The 21,255-nt window shown below is 44.2% G+C and overlaps 1 protein-coding gene across 4 annotated transcripts in view; it reads left to right on the top strand.

The window, feature by feature from the left end:
• Nucleotides 1-704: 704 nt before the first annotated feature.
• The window catches only part of LOC108154955 (homeobox protein homothorax), a 117,221-nt gene continuing 96,670 nt past the window's right edge, over nucleotides 705-21,255 (top strand). For 2 of the 4 annotated variants that reach the window (XM_017285460.2, XM_033389178.1), the window contains exons 1-3: nucleotides 706-2,298; nucleotides 10,407-10,687; nucleotides 12,961-13,102. In XM_017285460.2, coding sequence (XP_017140949.1) covers nucleotides 2,284-2,298; nucleotides 10,407-10,687; nucleotides 12,961-13,102 — 438 coding nt within the window. In that variant the 5' untranslated portion in view covers nucleotides 706-2,283. Of the gene's footprint in view, nucleotides 2,299-10,406; nucleotides 10,688-12,960; nucleotides 13,103-21,255 lie in introns of all 4 variants that reach the window. The other 2 variants (XM_017285461.2, XM_017285463.2) reach the window with 2 other exon arrangements.

The following is a 21,255-nucleotide window of genomic DNA, read 5'->3' on the forward strand; positions in this document are numbered from 1 at the left end:
AGAGCGCACAAGACTGAATGGCAAAACTGATGCAAACTGCCACTCACTCAAGCGAAAATAACAAATGGGATTGGTTTTTGCTGATTTTCAACGCACGCACCAGAGAAACGCCAACAGCAGCGGCAGAGGCAGCGCAGGCAGCGGCAGCGCAAGCAGCGACAGCAGCAGAGAGCCAAAAACCTATAAGCCGTCTCCTTTTGGCCAAAGCCAAATAAATTTCAAACGAACGTACGAACGCACCACAGAGGCCGAGGCAGTGGCAGTGGCAGAGGCAGAGAAAACGAAGCGAAACATTGCGCAAAAAGAGGCAAAAAACACACGGCCAAAAGGAGCAACAACACGGCGAGAGAGCGACGGCAGAGAGAACGGAGAACGGAGAATGGACTGTGACAAGTGTGTGTATGACAGAAAAGGCGTACTAACAAATCAGTCATCGTGCGATCAGCGCATGCGCTCTCTTCGCCGCGCACACACCGACACAAACACAAACACACAGAAGTGGCAACGCGAGTGCTGTATGGCCATCCCGCTTCCACTGCTAGTATATTTTAATGGCACAATTGTTGCGTCGCCATGTCCGTGTGCCCGTGCGAGTGTGTTGGTCGCTCGTTCCCTCTCTCTCTCTCGCGCGCGCTCTCGGCTCGCCTTGGTGTGTGTGTGCGAGTGTGTGTGTGACTGAGTCTCAGGCCGGCACCACGGCGAATGATTGACAATGACAGTGTATCTTTTGCCCTCGTGCCGACGTGTTGTGCTGCCTCGTCTGTGCTGTGTGCTGTCTCGTCTGTGTCGTGTGCGAAGCGAGTAGCGAAGTCGTTGGGAGCAAAGAATTATTATTATTACTATTATTATTGCCTATTGCGGAGCGCCATTTTATTATTCTTATTATTATTGCCGCCGCACAGCAACAGAAAATACAAGAACTGAGCGAAACCAAAAACATTTTACCGAACAACTCGAAGAAATCGCAAAAAAAACGCACAAAATCGCGCGCGCAACGGATCGGGTTCCCGCGTTACGGTTACGTTTACGTTTTCGCCTCACAGCAGTAAAAAAAAGTAGCCTCCATGAACCGTCAAGGGTAGAGCGTGTTTCAACGGGTACGTTCCTGTTGCAGAGGGGATCCCGACGATCCCCTGTCCGTAGCCGTAGCTGTAGCTGTCCCCCTCTCAACACCACCCACAAGAGAAGAGCAAACACTACCCACTCCCACATGTACGTTGTGCCGTCGCTAAAACGTCTGAGAGTTTTCCCCCTGTTTCGACAGCAACTAAAGTTAATTGCGTTTTCATTTTGGTTCAGGATCTAGTTACATATATAGTATGTAGAAGCAGCTGTGATAAATAGTGCGCATATTATACGAAAAGCAAAAAGAGTATACGACAACAACAACAACAACAACCAATAACACCCTAAGCAAAACGGAAAAAAAGGAAATCAATCGGAAATTGGAAATCTAAAGAAGGAAAGATCAAGCCTAAGAGGATAGGATCGATCGACGAAGAGGAAGCTACTCTAGTAGTTCGAGCCATGGATTTATGACAACTACAACAAAAATTGCAAAGCTATGTGGCAACAACAGCCGCAACAATACAGCAGTATACTAAGAACAAAAACAGCAACAACAGCAACTAAAGCAACAACAAATTGTATACGATTTTTATAAACCAAAACATTACAATATTATATGTAAATAACAAACAAAAACTCAATCGAAAAAAAGAAGAAAAAGATAAGTTCTTAAGAGATCTCCCGCTTAACAACAACAACTAAAACAACAACGCGCGCGTAACAACAACAACAACAACAACAACAAGTATACAAGCAACAAAACAACAACAACAAAAAACGTAATAATAATACATAAATCTTAACGAATGTGCCTGTGTTAAAAGAAAAGAAAAAAAATAATAAAAGTATATTGTAAAAGAGTGCAAAAATAATACAACAAAAAAGAAAAGAAAAGAAAAAATAAATAAAAGCAAAGAAATCCCTAAAGAAAACGCCGGAAAAACTACTATACGTGATTTTTCCGCTGTAACACTATTTTTGAGTGGAGCAAAATATAACAGAATTTCCAGAGACCCCAAAGCAGGAGGTCCCCAAACAACAGATCTGCCAGAATAAGAGCCCCAAGCGTCGAGGAGCCACAACTGGAAGAGTCACAACGAGGACCAGACACAAGGGACGCGGGCCCCGCCGTCGAATTGTGTGTTGTGTCGCCCCACAGTCTTCTCTACACCAAAAGTGGCACAAATCGGGTTAGACGTCGCTCCCAGAGCATTAATGGCTCAGCCCAGGGTAAGTACCGACCAGCCAAAAAATTCCCCAAAAACTATATAGGAATATCCCCAGAAGTGTTGTTATTCCCAGACCAGCCAAATTAGCGACGGCCCCGTCGGGTGCCTATCTTTTCTTAGTATTTTTGGTTCGAATCAAATGCCGTCGGCACCAGCAGTTATCGGCAAAGTGTGGTAGCAATTCGTAAAGTCTCTATATAGTGAAATTTCCATCTTGGAGCAACATTAATCGAATGTGTGTGTGTGGGGAGAGACTCTCTCAAATATGATTTATGCGGGTCATTTTCTCATACAAGTTTTATGGAATTAAGTAGTTGAATTTGTGTTTGGTATGGTGGGGGAAAACTTATTATAGCATTTCATTTCAAAAAGGTATTCGAGCTATTAGGAAACTTCCATTTCCAAAAATGTGTGTTCTGGAGTAGATTCTAGTACATCTATAGGACTCCGACGGCTAAACTTCAACGTTTCATGATAGCCGTGGAAATTCCTAAGAAGGAACCAAAGCTGACTTTGTTGGATGACCTTTAGAGGTTCATGGTCCATTGTTAAAAGACTTTTAGTACTTTTACGCAGATCTAACATATCATAAATACTCGTATAAATTCTACAGATGACCGATAGTTTATTTGTACTCAGTCTTCAGCGGAAGTGCTCTTAACTCTCAGTATCATTGGAATCTTTGAGAACAAACTCTTTAATCTAAAGGCCCTTTAGGATACTCTCCACTCAACTTCCCGCTGCCACAATTCTACGTGGTTATATGATTCAATGAGTTTTATGTTTATGTTTATGTCTTACCACTTATATGGATCATAAATAATATGCTAATCAGGTGGCCAACAGCAGTCTCTGGCAAATCGCAGTTAGAGCTGCCTCTTTACTATTTTTTTGGTGTGTTTGTTTGTTGCTTTCGACTTTATCAATTGATTAACATGAACCTGCGAAGTGAACTTGATTTTTTATTAAACGGAGCAAAGACTCTCCATATTTGTGCCTGTTCCTGTGTGCGAGTGTGTGTGTGTTAGCAATTAACATCTACTTCATGGGTGTGTGTGTGTGTGTGTGGAGAGTGAATTATGACTGGCCATAGGTATGGTAGGCCGTGCTCTTTGGGAGCATTAAAAAAAGAGAAAAAGAACAAGAATCCAAATGAAATATCCAAAACGAAAAATGTGAAATGCCCGCGGGAATGTTGTGTGGTGATTTTTATGTGTGTGTTTGTTGGTGCTGGGCGCTGGGTGCTGCTGTTACTGGCGAATAAATTTACGCTTTTGGTTTAATACACGATTCTGTCCCGAAGCCGTAACCCCACCACCACTCCTCTGTTTCCCTGCTGTCCGTTGTCTGTATTCGCTATTCTCCTGCGGCATTTCAATTCCATCAAATGAATTTTTCGACTCTGGGACTCTGTTTGTATCTGTGTGTGCCAGGGTGTCTGTATCTGTATCTGTATCTGTTTTTGTGTGTGCATTTGATGCATATAATTTTATTGCACATGAGCGAAAAGAGGCTGAGGCCGTGGCAGACATTCATTTATTCTCTCACTCTCTCACGCTTTCCCGCTTTCCCGCTCTCTTTTTGCGGTTTTATTATTTACAATTTTATTTTTATAATTTTCCATGACACTACTATCATTTTTGGACATTTGTGCGTGCCGGAAAATGGCGGGAAGTGCTCGTTTTTTTCACATATATTTTTTTTATATATGTATATTTAATTTGATTATTTGATGCCTTTACAAAAAGGTAGAGAGAGAGAGAGAGAGAGCGGGAGAGAGCGAAAAAATGTGCAATTGCAATTTGTATAAAAATGTGCAATGTGCAGCTGCCACAAGCACCTCGCCACCTCCGTTCCGTCCCTGGCACTGGCAACGGCACTCCCCGTGCCCCGTGCCCTGTCCCCGTCCCTGCCTCTTCCGTGCCATTTCAAACGCCTGCAAAATGCAGCACAAAAATTGTTTTGGTGTTATTTTAATTTAAAGGTTAACCGCAGCGTAATTTGTGGCATAAAATATAATTCGTCTAGTGTGTGCTCCCCTCGTTCTCGTTCTCGTTCTGTGTGTTTGTTCTGTGATTGCTTTGCCTCTATATATGTGTTTTTCTTTTTTGCAGAAATAAAATCAAAATAGAAAGCAATCGGCTGGGGAGAGCGAGCGGCTAGATTGCGGTGCATGCTGCAAATGCCATTCGATGTGCAACGTGAGGCCGTTACTTGTTAGATTTCTGCCGAACACACAGCTGGGGGAAAAGTTGATTGAAAGATTGCGGATTTGATGGGAATACAGAATAATGTTGTAAGAATATGGCCAGAACTCTTTCCCCCATCTTCAGGGCCTTCTTCTATCTGCCTGGATTATCCCTATCTGCAATTATATATTTCATTAGTAATATTCTCCATCTCTGCTTAATCTCCCAGAGATGGTTAACCTTCGCTGGAAATTCTTTTCTAATTAAGTGAGAAATTCTTGCGACTCTCAGCTTCCCCGTGACTCATGGTGGCTCCAGAAGAGAGTTTCTCCTTTGTATCTTTTGATCAGTTATACCTGGGCCTGGGCCGGGGTCTGGGCCTGGGCCTGGGCCTGGCTATCAGGTATATGTATCTCGGTTTAGTTTAGTTCCCCAATGAAAGTTGGGAATTCTCTCAGGCCGGGCGAAGAGTGGAGCGGCGAAGGAAGCAGGCTGCGAGGAATATTTATAAACAAATTACATATGCATATTTTTGCCAGGCTCTATATGGGGCCTATCCACATGAGCTGCTCTGCTCCTCCACTGTGGCTCTTTCTCTTACCCCCATCTCTCAGACTCAGACTCTGTCTCTGTCTCTTTCTCTTGTCGATGTTGTTTTTCGTGTGCTAAAGAGCTTCATGTTTAATGATCAAATTGCGTGCCTCGTTCTTGGGTCGAAGCGGTGGTGCCCGTTGGTGCTGTGGTTGTTGGCCATGTTGCTGTTGCTGTTGTTGTTGGTACACATAGTTGCCAAGTTTGACGAGGTCGCAACAGTATGTTGCCTGCTGGCTGCCGTTGGAAGTGTTTTCATTAGTTTCATTTCTTTTTACATTTACGCCTAAATCGTCTTATAAAGTATTTTAAATAATCTGTTTCTTCTTGTGTGTATGTGTGTAATTTCCCTGACATTAAGTCAAAGTGTTTCGCTAATTTTCAAGTAAAACTAAATTACATTTTTGTAGAAAACTCTTTCGGCTAGATCCGATCCATCTATGAAAGAGGCCAGGCCCTCCATGCGGGCCAGCGCCAAACAACAGCAAAAAACTCTGAAAAATGAAGAGAAAAAACTGCTGTAAAGTAGAGGAAAAATCATTTAGACAAGTTGCACGCCGCTCATTAAATTAAATGAGCCATCAGCACGCAATTTATTTTCGTATTTTTGAGTAACTTTTTTCTTGGCCCCAGCCAGGAGAATGCCAAAAACTCCAAGAGATTTTTGGCTTTTTGTTTCTGCCTCTAAATGGTGCAAACAGAGTGCTTTTGTTCGGGCAGGAAGTTTTCGAGGTCCTCGAGGCCTGGAAATTTAATTAAATAGTCAAGAAAGATGGCTGGTTGGCGATGTTCTTAAGAGATCAATTAAAAGTTGATCATATTCGTAGGCTTCTTCAAGGAAATTCAGTTTCATTAAAATTATTACATTATTTCCATTTTTGTTAATTTAATGAACATTTATCTCTCCAAATAAATGTTAAAAATTAGTCCAAAATGTTTAATGCTTTTTTTTTAATTTTCAAAGCTACATTCCAATTTCTTTCACTTTTATTTGAAATAAAAAATTCCTGCATTTTCCTCTTTAATTTTCAATATTTCCACGACACTTTCCGTGAAAAAATTTTCGGCTGCTTAATTTCTATTTTATTTCAATTTATTTTTGAATCGAATTTTGTTTCTTGTTTTCCTGAAACACGAAATTTGAATTTACCTTTTTGGACAAATGCCGCTGCCGCCGCGGCTGCTGTGTTTGTTGGTTTTTTGTTAATCATCTGCCAGTTTGGGGCTCATTTTAATTTAATAAATGCCGCCGACTGACGTCATGTGTTGTTGATTTTTGATAAATGTCGAAACGCCAAAGAATACATTTATTTGCATTTATTTTTTGTCTGCCAGTCAACCAATCCACCATTGGCTACCGAGTATCTAATTTTTCTGCTTTATATTTATTTATATATTTGTGCGTATTTTGTTGCTGCTGCTGTTGCGTTAAGTATTTGTTTTTAGACATAAATTTGGTGGGAGAGAGCAGGAAAATGTGCGCACGTTTTGGGCCGTTGACAAACCCCTCAGCGTTTGATGTCCGCCTGCCTGCTCGATAATATTGTTATTAGAAGCAATAAAAGTTAATAAAAAAACACACACAGAAAGAGCAGAAATGTTGGCTGGAAATGCTGCAACTGTAAATTAAAATAACACCCAGACACGCAACAAAAATTAATTGTCTAACACCAAATAAAACTTTTGAGGCGGCCCCAAAAACAGAAACAAAACTGGGCGTGATAGCAGATAGGGGGAAGGGTAGGGTAGGGAATCGGGTAGGATTGGGATTGGGATTGGGACACACCTACAACCAACAACCTACAACCGCGGACTGCGGCTCGTCTGCTAATTAAGCAAAAGTCAAGAAAGACAACAGCACAGCTCGAAAAAGAATTATAGAGAAATACAAAGAAATGGAAAGAAATTCAAATACAAATACAACATGATAAACAATTAATTTTGATTAGGCCTTTGGCCGCCCCATCGCAATTAAGAATGTTGCGGGCTTCAATATTCCCCACCGCCTTTTCCCCTTCCCCTTTTGATGTGTTTTGCTGGTGGGGTAAATGAAATGGAAATAAAATGGGAAAAAGCAAAAGTGCTGTGGAGAAAGAAGGCCAAGAAATCGATATAGAAATGGAGTTTCGGCAGCGAACAGCAAACATATTGAGGCTTTAGTGGGTGCAGGGGGGGAAATGGGAGCTCTAACTACGACCATGACTATGTAAAATGGCGGCCATTGTCACCATTTTGCCTAAAACGTATACGCACACACACAGAGAGAGTGAGAGAGCGAGGGGGTCTACACCATGTTTCGCTCTCATGCCTGCATTTTTGCACTCATAACTCTACTGCCTCTCCGCCTGCCCCTCCCACTCGTTGGGTGTCTGGCATTTGGTCAGTTTTGGGGCCTTCCCTTAGATAAAGGTGGCACCAGCCCTATCTGCCACATTTTGTCCCCGTTGTTGCAACACTCCTCTCTCTTTTCTCTCACCCACTAAATGTCCTTGCTGTTGCTGTTTCCTGGCCATGTGTGTGCGTTTGTGCTTCTATTCTAGCCTATGTGCCTTGCAACGTTTTCGGTTTCAAGTTCACGCAACATTCTGTTGCAGCCACCCTTCCACACCCACTTCTGTGCCCCAAACTTAAAGCCAAAATACATATTTCTGAACATTTTTGCCCGAAAATTTCAATTGAGTTGTTCTGCCTGAAGGAGGGCCTCGGACGGGGGGGCTTGAGGGTGCAGTAGGCTTTTTGGATATGACTTAATGTCGCGCAAACACGACAAAAGCACACACAAACACAAACACATGCACAGCGCCGCTCACACACAGATACAAACAGCGACAGACAGCAAGTAGGACAAGAGCCAGAGCCTGGCACTAGCAACTGCCCCCCGACTGTGCCTGGTTACCGAAAACTCTGCTCCTTCAGCGCCTGTCAGTGACAGTCCCCTCTCTATGTGTGTGTGTGTGCGGCCAGGGGGCGTCATAAATTTTTGAAGGATTTTCGACGCTGAACTTGTCAAAATCAGACCAGAATGAAATGCCGGCCTACTCGGACGGCGCGGCACTCAGCGACTGTTTACTGTTGGCTTTTCAGTGGTTGGTTTCTGTATGGATCAATATCCAAACACACACAAACACACGCACACACACTCGAAGAGTGTGGGCCTGGCCCCACTTTGCCCCGCTGTCAGTTGCAGAGCTTTCCACCAGAGCCGCCATTCAACAAGGTCAATGGCTTGGTCACTAAACAACAGCCCAGCCAGCCAGCCAGAGAGAGAGAGAGAGAGAGAGAGAGAGAGTCTCACTGAGTGAGGGTCTGGGGTCTGAGCCCCGAAAGAGATCATCAATCAAAGCTGGCCCAAATGGTTGGGATGGCCCAGAGGGGGATAAGTGTATTTGCCTGTTCGATTTTTACTCTTCTTTTGTTGGTGTCTGCCTGGGGAGAAACCTTCTCAGTTCTCCGCTCTCTCCCTCGCGCCCCCCTAGTACTTCTCTGTTACTCAAATTCCCACATTACTTATGTACAAGTACAAATTGTGGTAATTTTCAAGATCTCTTTGTTGGCACGGCTTTTGCTCCACAATTTCCTCATTTCGAAAAGCAGAAAAGCAAAAAAGCAGCGACAACGTACGGTTGCCACCAACACTAAAATTAGCATAACAACTTTATAGTTTAACTGCCATGAACCGAACCGAACCGAACCGAAGCGAGTGTAGTGGAGTGGATTGGATTGGAGTCGACTCGAACCCACCAGTCGGCTGATCCCCGCTTCTGCGGCTGTATCTATAGGTTTGTATCTTGCATACGCCCGCTCAGAGCAACACCAACGCCAAAACGGCAGCAGCGTTGCACGACTACCTCTACCTTGCCTCTGCCTCGCTGCCTCACTGCCTCACTGCCTCTCTGCCTCTCAGTAGACTAATCTTTTGTGTGTATCTAAAGGATTGCCAGAGCGAAAACAAAACGTTGCAAAAGGTTGACAATCGAATTGAAGTCAACTCGGGGCTTGCAGGTGCCACTGCCACAACGGAGGCAGCTGCTTTATGAGCCAGTTGCACTATTTCAAAGTATAGATACAGATGCACAGCCTCAGATACCAATATATCATTGGCTCTGGCTTCCAGGTGCAAATCCTTGACATTTCGCTCAAAATCTTCAGTCAAGTGTGGCTCCCTGTCAGTCTTTTACAGCACTTCTCCATCTCTTTTCCGCCAACTTCAACTTCAACTCCGGCTCAAGTCAATTGCTCATTTAGTGTCAAAGATTTTTCCAGGCTGATAAAAAAAAAACCTCCAACTTGCTGGCGAGACTTTTCATGTGTGAGAAGACGGTGGAGTGGGAACGGGGGACGGGGGCCCCGGGCCCAGGGCCCACCATCATTTCTTGTCGCTGCACAAAAATCTTTTTGTCAACTTCTTCGGCCTCTCTTCTTTCTCCCCCCCTCTCTCTCTCTCTCGGCGAACCAAACTTGCCTCAAATTATGCAGTGTGAAGAGGAGCAGAGAAGCTTCTCAGGCGACGGACGCCACTTGAGTACAAATGATAAAAATCTTACAAAACACACATACTACCACTGACAACGAAAACGAATCAAAGGCATCACATCAGCAGCAGTTGAACTTTGGTTAAATGACAGCCAAAAGAATGGCCGAAACGAGAGATACCCTTTAAGAACAGGCAGATCCATCCTTGGATGGTTTCATCCTTCTGCGAGTGCCAAAACTGCTCGCCATTACCGGCTTACCCTCCTCCAAAGGGTATACAAAATAAGTTCTCGGATCGAGTACGAGTACGAGTACTGTGGACTGTTTTTGCCGTTGCACACAAACCAGTTTGCAATTGCGCGGATCCAAAAAATGTTGTACAACTTTAGACAGAGATAGAGAACACCAAGATATATATGTATACATAGGTATATACTAGACATATAGACAGATTAACTGATAACATTAAAAATTGTCTCTTTGTTGTTGCCATTTGCTGGTGGCTGCTTTTGGCGCTTAATTAATATGCAAAAAACGTTGAAAGAAAAGACGAGCCAAGACGAGCGCTAAGGTAACTAAATATATATACATATCATGTATGAATATATTCGTGGGTATATATCCATATAATGTCGAAGCGGCGGCAAAGTAATCACAAGGTCAAAGCGAATCGCTTTTTTTGTGAGTCTTCGGCTTTGGCCACACAAATATTTAAATGCATATATTTAAATTTTTTGTTTTTGTTTTGTTTCTGCTAATTTGGCTGGGAACAACACTTCAACAACCATCTGACTAACCCATCTACCACTCGTGTGTATATTCTATAACTAATCTGTATTATCTTTTGTGTTTGCAGTATGACGATGGCCTGCACGGCTACGGCATGGACTCCGGTGCCGCGGCGGCGGCTATGTATGATCCACATGCTGGACATCGGCCGCCCGGCCTGCAAGGCCTCCCCTCGCACCACTCACCGCACATGACGCATGCCGCGGCGGCTGCGGCCACAGTCGGCATGCACGGCTACCATTCGGGGGCCGGGGGTCATGGTACACCTAGTCATGTATCACCGGTTGGTAATCACCTAATGGGCGCAATACCCGAAGTACACAAACGTGATAAGGATGCGATTTATGAGTAAGTATCCCCAACAAGATTCGAGACAAGACTTTAAACTAAGATAGAAGAAGGGTAATCTAATCAAGAACTTGGCTTAGCTTTCGAGTTGTAAATGGTCACCTAAGATGATCTTTGTCGTTCTGTATAGAGTCAGGGATTATCTGAGACTGATTAGAAATGAAATTGATTGAGAGGAAAAACAGTTCCAAAACTATCGCTGACCAAATGATGATCCCATTTCTCATGTGTTGTCAAGCTACAAAAACTAATCAATGAACTTTTGAGCATCATTTAAAGTCCATACTCACTTGATCACTGAAAGGATCGCTACTACATTCACAAAGATCAGTTTTACAATCGCTCATTGAATGGAAGATCAGCTCGAATGATCATCAAACGTGCTTCGCGAAGATCCGCAAAGATTACTGTCAATTTTCAACTACAAGTTAATTCTAGATTACAAAAGGAGTGTAATATTTCATGAAGATCAGCTCATGTGATCAGTCAGCAAAAAGTTTCCATTCAAATGGGGATCTTCCATCAACGATTAATTATCACTTAAAATATCTCCAGTGATCATCTGCTAGTTTTGATCAGTGATCGATTTTTAACCCTCAATCAATTTCCGAACCTTTCGAATCAGGCGTTCTCTGCCCAATTGATTAATAATTTTGGGCATGTTCCAATGGTTGCGACCCAATCTGCCACCTGTTCTCACCTCGACAGCGAGGGAGTCGACATCATTTTAACGCACGCGTAACTCTGCTCAAAATGGAAGAGGTAGAGCGGCAAGCGATCCTTCCTTCGTTGTTTTCGTTTTATAGAAATGGGCGTGATCCTTGTGCGTTTTGCGCAAAATACAAAATTATGGGTTTGGCTCAACCAAAAATGTCTGTTTTCCAATTCTCCTCTCTGTCTCTCTGTGGGGGTGTGGCAAGAGTTTAGTGACGGACACGGAACATGAACGTGCTTAGGCATTAGGGAGTCACTCCAGTCCAGTCCAGTCCAACCATCCATCCATCGAAAATGAGCTGCAGTTGTTGCGGTTCGTTCCCTTTGCGGTTCCTGGGTGTTAATTTGCCAAAATTGTGGTTTCTTCTTTGTTTGATCTTTTTTATAGCTCTCTTCTGTTGTATTTTTTTTTTCTAACATGATCGAAGGAGAGATGAGTCCCTTGTGTCATTGCGTGTCCTGTTGGACCGACGCTGACTGCCAATTTTCATGTGTTGCAACTGTTTTGCCAGCTGCCCGAAATGCTTGTTTGTCTTTCGATCGTTTTTGCCGCTGCATTTTTTATTTAAGCAAATATTTGTCTTGAGAGCGAGAGGCACAGAATTTCATGAATGACTTGGCCCATCCATCAGCTGTTTGATGACTGTTTGATGATTGTCCGTCCGCCCGTCCGCCCGTCCGCCCGTCCGTCCGTCTCGAGTGTCTGGCCAAACAAAGGCTCCCCCCAATGGATGGATGATGATTATGATTATGACTTCATTGGGCACCTGTGTGAAGCAGCAACAACATTGTTATGATTATTATTATTTTTTGGCACCTTTTTTTTCTCTCTTTTTTTTCGTGTACGAGTATATGAAATTTAAATTAATTTTTATGGGAAAAAAGGAACACTCTCTTTTAACACCTTCCTCCCGAGTGCAGAACAACTTCAGCTGCCGCTGCTCTTTTGCTTAGTCATGGCAAATGAGTGCCACAGAAATTCAGTTTCTGTTTCTGTGTTTCTGTCTCTGGGTTTTACTTTTTTGTTCTGCTTCTGGTCCTGATCCTAAACTGGAAACGCACTCAACTGTAAAAGGCTGAGAGCCCAGTCGGAGGCCGAGGCCGAGTCTTATTAATAGTTTGTTAAGCGCAGGTCCACACCCCCTCTGGGCTCTGGGTTCGGTGTTCTGGGTTCCCTCCTCGCTGGTCATCTAATGGGTTTTTGGTCAAGGGAAAAGGGACTGCGACTGGTACCAACCCCGCCTAATTTTGTTCAGGTGCAATTTGTGCGGCTCTAAGCGTGAACGGAAAGGAGAACAAAAAACACTGAAAAAGAGAGGGAAATACTCCTGGAAAAAATGGTCAAATCATGTTGAGTTGTTGGAACTAATCCGTCAGCATAAAGAGTCCAAGTGGCCCATGGGGGATTATTTATTTAGATATACTCGCAGATAGAGCGGCAGCAGGAGCAGCAGCTGTTCTCTATGCTCATTTGCATTTGCATTTGCAGGATCCGAGGACAGGAAATTGTTCCGAAACTTTTGCTAAACTGATATATTTTGTCTCTCTTTTCCTTACAGACATCCGCTATTCCCGCTATTGGCGCTCATATTCGAGAAATGCGAATTGGCCACATGTACGCCGAGGGAGCCCGGGGTGCAAGGTGGCGATGTTTGTTCATCGGAATCGTTTAACGAGGATATTGCAATGTTCAGTAAACAGGTAAGAATAATGGATCAAGTTTTGCTCTCCGACTCTCCGTGTAATTGGAGAAGACCCGCTCGAGAGGGGGAGGAGTGTGTCTCTCTCTCGAGTACCAGTACGATACTGGAATCTCTGTGGGAACACATGGCCCACATGTGGCACTAAATCGCGGCACACGAACTTAACGAAGCAAGCCGCTAAATGATCGGATTACGTTACCCAGCGGAGGATCGCTTCAGATTCAGCTTCAACTTCAGTTTCTCTTGGTTTTTGGTTTTTGGTTTTTGGTTTTTGGTTTTGGGATCGATTCCTTCCTCTCGCTGTCTTGTTTCCATCTTCAATGAGCGGGGCAGTCTGCACTTAATTACAGTCTCCGCTGACAATGTCTTGCCGCCATATGTCACAAATATGCGAGGCGACTCCAGCCTGGCGCTGCCCACACTTGACACTTCCTCCCTGCAAGCCGCCCCCCTTCAACCCCGTCCACCACACTTTTGTAGTTCATAAAAACAGTGGAGCGAAGACGAATACTCGTCTTCTGCCACACACTGACATTCAAATAATTTACGATGTTTTAACATACAAATTATAATGTTGCAAGTCGTTTTGTCTTTCTCTCTGGTGTGTGTACATCCTGCTCCCCTTTGGGGCAGCTATTTTTATGAGGCACTGAAGATCGCCTTGGAGAACAGAAGCACACAGCAGAGCGAGAGCCCCAAGGAGATGACGAAGACGATCATGCTGATGATGATGATGATGCCAAAAGTGAGCAAAACTTATGGCTCCATTCTACGGTTTGTGACATTTTTGGCAAAGCCAAGAAACAACCACTGCAACGCCCCCTCATGCGGTTCCGCGGTTCCGCCCTGGCCAGTTGAATATTATAAAAATGATGTTTTTATTTATGGTCCATTTGGAATTTTGACAGGCCCCTGCTATGGGCAATAAACCCAGCAAACAACAAGAACACCATCTCCGTGCGGAGAGACATTTATCTTGGCCGGTCTGGGCTGGGCTGGGCTGGGCGAGATTTTGATAAACTTTTGTCGGAATTGTCAATGAAATGTCCCATAAAGTAGTCTGCGGGAGAATCTTTAAGATCTGGCAACACCAGCGGCAAGAAGATAAATGTGGGAGATTGTTTTGAATGATCACTGATCACGTTTGATCACTAAATAGAACACGATCTTTAGCCCGATCACCGAACCTTTTGGCAGTCTACTATATCGTATCTATCGTATCTTTTGTATTCCACACCTTGCTCATTGATTGATCACCCAACCCACCTTTAACTGATCTTCAGCTTCAGTTCCGTTCGCCATTTGGCAAAGTTCAAAACCCTGTTCGGCACAGATCTTCAGCGATCTTTAGAGGCAGCATTTGGTTGATCATTCACCGAACTGAACGTCAACAACTAAGTTGTCGCTTGCATTTCATTTCATTTCGGTTTGGTTCGGTTCGGTTCAGAACGGAACACTTTGGCCATTTCGGGGCCAGCGTTGTCGTTGTCGTCGTCGTTGTCGGGACTGACAAAAATAACTCAAAAATGTCATTCGCCCATCGAATTTTAACAAACGAGCGACTAAGGCACAGACCAGATCGTTGGTGAGAGGAGAGGAGCAGAGTGGAGTGGAGTGTTGGGCAGGGCGGGGAGACATCGTCGTCGCCTCGCCCCAGAAGAGGACGCTAAAAATAATGCTTTGGCACTTTTTTAGTTGCTGTTGAAGCAGTTGTTGCCGCTGCTGTTGCCTGTTGATGATGATGATGCCGATGCATTTTATATAGATAGATTGCATAGATATATCTCTTCGTTCTCACTCTGTCCTCTCTGTCCCTCCTCTATATATAAATTCACTTTAATTTGGACTAAGCAACTGCGTAAAATGCGCCACGCCAACGCCACACAGACATCGGGTGCGATTCCCCCTCGTCAAGAGCCAAGAGCCAAGAGCCAAGAGATCCAAGAGAGATCCGATCCTCTGTTGGCTGTTGGCTGGCTGGATGGACGGGCAGATGGATAGATGGATATACATACATAGTTAGGCGACTTTTGGTGTTGGCGCTGCTAATGATGCAGCTAAGGAAACGCTTTATAATTTCTCTTTAAAACCAGAAACATGTGATGCAAATGATGGACCACAACAACAACAGAAATATAAGATATATATATATATGCCTACATGTATAAATACTCGGTATGGGATTGGGATCCAACAAAAGTTCGTTGTCTGCTGATGCTCATCATCACCATCATTATTGTCATTTCTCCCCATTGGTTAATGTGCTTTGTGTCTTTGTTGAGGATCCCCAAAAGACAAAGGAAAGTCTGCCCAAAACAGAATATACACAATATATACATATGTATATATATTTTTATGATTTCATTTTAAGTAATTTTTAATGAAAATCATCTCGTTTGGCAGTCGACTTTTGGGTTGGTTCTTCCCCGATTGCGATCCCCTTCTTGTGGTTTGACAAGACTTTTGTGGCAGTTTGGCTAATAGTTTGTACATGCAACGAGTTGATTCCGCTGCTGACAACATTGGGCCATTGTCTCCTTGTCATTGCTGGCTGTTCTTTTGCCTGTGCCTCTGCGGCTCCTCTGTCTGTGGTTACTGCTTGTTGCAGTTGCAGGCCATGCGTGCCACGTCTGCCCTGCCTGGCAGCCTGCCTGGGGAGGAAGGATTGTCTGCTTGGGCCTGATGATTAATGAAGTGCGGCTAAATGTGCCCGATGATTTTTGATTTCATCATCCCATCACATGCTATCCGTCTCCCGTGTCTCTCGTGTCCCTCTTCACTGGTTTCTCTGAATATGATGGCCAGTTGTCTGTCCTTGACATTAACTAGACTGTCACAACATTTCAGCCGGCCAAGAAAAGTGAACAACTTTCCCGGCAGGTAGAACAGGTTAACGTGGAATGGGCCCTAATGCCAATCAATGTAGGAGTATTTCGGTTTTCTTTCGGGTTTTCCCCACACAAAAGGCAATTCCCTTTTCTCTCCCCCGTCTTTTGTTTCTCTATATCTTTCTCTGGCTCTGGCTGTTGTTTTTTTTCTTCGTTTTTGTTTCGTAAATTGCATTTTCTGATTTCGTCTGAAACGCAGAAGGCAGTAGAGGATGGGCTGAGGTTCATAATCAGGTATGAAAGGTTACGCTTGCGCAGTTGTATTGTCAGCAGGAGCGGGCTCTGCCTCTGCCTCGGCTTCTCATTGGAATGTTCACTTTGCCAGGGATTGCTGGGATCTCTTCCTGCATCTTCCTGCCCCTACAGGAGAGAACATATCTCTCGGCTCTACGCATTTGCGTTCGTTTCTCTGTCTCTGTCTCTGTCTCTGTGTCCGTCTGTTTCTGTTTCTCGGGGCCTTAAGGCAGAAGAAAAGAAAAAGGAACTTAATCTCTTTTGTGCAATATTCCCTGACTCAGTTTGTTCCCCCTCTAGCACTCTGGGATGCCTCTGCCTCTTCCCTCAATCTGTGCTGTTGTTTTGTTCTTTTAATGATAAAAAATACAGAAACCTTTACCTTTTTATTTGGAATTTGGTACCTTTTTAATCTGCCTCTCTGTCGCTCTGGCAATGGCTATGGCTCTCTCTCCCTCTCCCTCTCTCTCTCTCTCTATTATTAAGGCATTGTTCTTTTTAGTTCTCCGTATGTCTGTGTGTGTGTTGTTTTTTCCCCGGCTGATCCAACCCTTAGCGGGTTTTGAATTTCTTCTTTCTGAAGTGGAACAAAAGATTCGTTCTTTCGTTTTCTATTTTTTGTTAGGCCAAAACTGCGAAATGAGCAAAGCGCAGACGCAACTGTTGCCAGAGGGAATGGGCTTCGAAACGGGAGGAATTTCCAAGGGGAGGTATTATTATTTTTTTTTTTGGTTCTTGGTTTTTGGGAATTGCGTTGCACAGCGTGAAATGATTTGGCACAGGCCCTGGGAGGGATCCGATTATTTACTTTACAGTGGTGCATGTGGCATGGTGCATGGTGCATGGTGCATGTGGCTTACCGTTTCCTCCATTAACAGCCAGACAGCCAGACGAGATGCGTCCCACATTCAAATATTTGTTTACGGAACCACTTGGCGCCTTTTAAATGTGATTATTTAGTTAACTGCCTAAATGTATCTGGACTTTTCGTCTGCGAGTTTATGTTTGGATTATGCCACCATTTCCATTTCCATTTCCATTCCCATTCTGTATCTGTATCTGTGGCTGTAGCTGCTGCTCTGCGGCCCTGATGACTCCCAATATTTGTACAGTAGTTTGACCCTTTTTAACAGCTCTATATTTCAGGGATCGAGTGTGTGTCTGTTAGATACATTATCGCAGTGCGCAGTGCCTCTAATACGTTCATCAAATAGGTTAAACCATTAGGGTGTCCCACAGCCCGAAATCAATTTGATATTTCGAGAAATAGAGCCACAAATGATAGGATGATGTTTCGATTTTCTTATGGAAATCGTTGGTGTTTCTCTCTCTCTCTCTGCAGCAGTCCCACAGATATTTCACTCTTTCGTTGCGCTTTTATTTATGTGGCGTTACTTATGGGAAGCCTCTCCCCCGCCCCCACCTTCTCACGAACCTGTCCCCCGAAATGATTTATGAGTGCTCTGCCCTCTAGACAAGATGTCTGCTAAACGCTCTCAATTAAAAGCCAAAGAAGCGAGAGCTGTAAATGACAAATCGTGCCAATGAATGTTGGACAATGTCACTCATCTTTCCATAAAAACATACTCTTAAACGAGTACCCGTAGCCGTACCCGTACCCGATTATATAGTTATTTTCGGGGCGATTATCAGGCAAAGTAAGACCGGATGTTATAGCAGAGACACGAATATTATGATTATCTATGTATCTCTGGTAACAGGGCGAACAGGTAAGAAGAGCCCGAGAAATCTCTTGTGGCCATGCAAATATTGACACTCTCTGAGCGAGTGGGTCTATCTGTGTGCTGTTTTCCAATGTTTACCCACTCTGCCACGGCTGCCACAAGAGCGTTAGAAGTGTGCATGTAGTGTATGTGCCGCAGTAGCTGCCACATTGCGTTCACCGTTTGCTTTCGGGTCGTAAACTGGAGTGGAATGGAGTCTCCTCCTCCTCTCTCTCTCTCTCTGTGGGGTTATAAAAAGAAACTGTCAGTGGGGGGGTCGGTCTGTGTTCGGTCTGGTTTTGTTTCTGTTCTTGACTGCTTCTGCTGCCAGTTCTGGTTGTGTCACCTCAATTGTGGCTGTTTTACTACCGATATTGTGCGCCCATTATAAAGATAGATAGATAGATAAAAACAACAACAACAACTACACTGCGCTACGATGCTTTGCGATGCGATGCGATGCGCCTTTGTTTTTGTACTATTTGTGTTTGCCTTTGGATGTTAATGTCGGGTAAAAGTAATCAACAACATCATCATCATCACTATCACTATCATCATCGTCATCGTCATCATCATCAGCTAGGCAAATAAAGTTTGGTTTTGTATTACAACAAAATTATTATTGTTCAGTTTTGGTGCTTTTTTTATGCGTTTTTTGTGGGTTACACAGCGGCACAGTGGCGGCCGATGAGAGGGGTCCAAATCAAAATTTGAGCCATAAAATCCCCCAAGATGTTTTCTCTCACTCAATGAAAGCAGCCACCAATTGAGTTGTTACCCCCCTTCGGCTGGGGGTGTCTCTGGTTTGGGGGGCATTGTGCAACCCCCCGCCCATTGTGTAGGTGTGAGAAATTCGATAGGATTTTTGGCGCTGTTCGGTTCGGTTTTTGGTTTCACTTGGAGGGTAGCAGAGATTTCCATGACGTTGTTGCTCTTCTTCATCGCCATGTGACCTCAACAACAATTGTCTAGGTCTCTGCAGAATCCCACAAAAGATCTCAGTTCCACTTTTTGAGAGAGAGAGAGAGAGATATTGTGGTTCCAAGTGAGATACAAATTTTGATAAAATTCCAAGAGACTCTCCCTCGTTCACGCTCTCAAATATGTGTATTTTGTTTGTATTTCTGTTTGTTTATAATGTTAGTGGCTTGGTGTGGTTGTAGGTTGTAGGTTGTAGGTTGGAGGGGGACCCGCATGAGGCTGGCGCCGAGGCACGCAACATTCAAATAATATAATGTGGCTACGTGCTGCAATTTAGGCGCCTCCATGCCACCCGCTGTCCCTTGGGTCCGACTCGAAGTTCCAGAAAACTTTGGATTCGTATATATATATTTTTGTGATTTTTCCTTTCAGTTTCTTTGTAAGAAAGTCTTCGTTCGGTTTATAGGTTCTGCTGGCGAATCTTTTTTGTTGTTCTTGGGGTGTTATCACTGTTATCACTGCACTCTTTTCTCAAGTGGCCGGCTATCGACAATGTCGACGACGTCAACAACAACGCTGGCTACTGTGCTGCCAGCTAGCGCTGATTCCAAAAGTCGCTACTATAGTGCATAAATTGTTTTATGGTCCCTCGGACTGGTACTGGCACTGGTACAGAGAGCAGGGACTAGGAACTAGGGCTGGGGTTGTTACTGGGCTTTATGGCCACATTACTCAAGTGCCTTCCATCATACACACTTTTGCTACTGTTGGGTGTAGACCTGGTCTATGGCCTATCTCCTCTCTCACACCCACCCAGGCCCATGCCCAGGCCCAGGCCCGGGCCCGGTCCCAGGTCCCAGGTCTCCGGATGATTTTATGGCCAACACACAACGACGCCAGGTCGCGGGGCTATAAAATTCCTCCTAGCCTGTATTGGCACTATAAAAAAATATAGTCTACAGCTAAAACAAACTGTAGAATACGACTATGCGTATTTCCTCCTTTATGAACCCAGATTTTGTGGCATAGTTTTGGTTTTCTTGGTGTCTCATGTTTCGTTAATTGTGGCAAGAGATTTTTGATTGAATCGGAATTTGTTGGAGCAAGTTTTCCATATATTATATATAGATGGGATCGAGATGGGATGGCCAGCACGTGGCGTTTCTGTGCAGTTTGATGAAGCGGAATTGATTTCAAAAATCCCCCGCATAATCACACATTCGGAGGGCGGGGCGAGGGGCGAGGAGTGAAATTTATGACCACCTACGCGGGCCAGTTTGGGTTTTATTTTTGTATCTTTCGGGCCACCGATTTGGAGACAGACGTCTGTCGATCGCCGTCACCGCCACCGTCGCCTGCCGATGACATTGTAAACCTTTTTTTTCTGTGTTGTATAATTGCATTTATTGGCATCATAAAAACGTTCTGAAGAGCAGTATCTAAACAGTAGTGATTTCTTTTCGCCTGTCGTCGCCTCTCGACATTGGGGGATTGCAAAAAAAAAAAACAGAGGTAGAAAAAAAAGAAACAGAACATCGAGCAGTAAAAATAGAAATTTATGAGCGGCTCATGTGAAACTGATTAGAAATGGGGTTCAGTGCGAACGAGTACACGGTGGACTGGGGCGCGTGACGTTGCTGGCGATTTGTTTTTGGGGGCTTTCCGCACACTCAACGTGAGATTGGAGATCCCAAATAAGACTCTAGACTGTAGACTGTAGACTGTGTTTATTTATACGGAAATCCGTGTACGTGTGTGTGTGTGTAACTATAAATATGAAATTGTCAGCTGCAAGAGACGCCCACGCACTGCTGCATGTTGACAAAATTGTAAGGGAACGCACACATCAGATGGATAGATGGAAAGAAAGCGAGAAAAGCATTTCCATTTCCATTTCCATTTCATTCCCATTTTCCATTTTCACGCCCCAACTGCTGGCCGGGGAGGATATTTATAGACATGTCTCATGCTGTGCATTTCACTAGTTGGTCGCATGATTTATATATTTTTAAAAACATTCTCGCTCTCAAAGAGGAATTGGTAGGTAGCTCCTGCTCGGGGTAAGATATACGTACTCCTCAAGGTTTTGGGGGCAGCCATTTTGAGGCGCATCCAGTAAAGTGCGTGCTGTATGCCGCCCGGCCAACTTCTGGCTGACTGCTTTTCATATCAGTTAAAGCTAAAGCGCGACCTGGCCTGGCCGCGACTCCGGGCCAAGACTCAGACCTGCATGGCAAAAACCAGTTTGGCAAGTTCTCCCATCTGTCCCTCTCTCTCTCTCGCTCTCTCTGTGTGTGTGTGTGTGTGTGTGTGTGTGTGCAACACCATCCACCATCCACCAACCAGCATTTGAAAATGCAACATTAAAGCCAACAGGCAACAAC

This window comes from Drosophila miranda, chromosome 2 (assembly GCF_003369915.1).
Source record: "Drosophila miranda strain MSH22 chromosome 2, D.miranda_PacBio2.1, whole genome shotgun sequence".
Lineage (NCBI taxonomy): Eukaryota > Metazoa > Arthropoda > Insecta > Diptera > Drosophilidae > Drosophila > Drosophila miranda.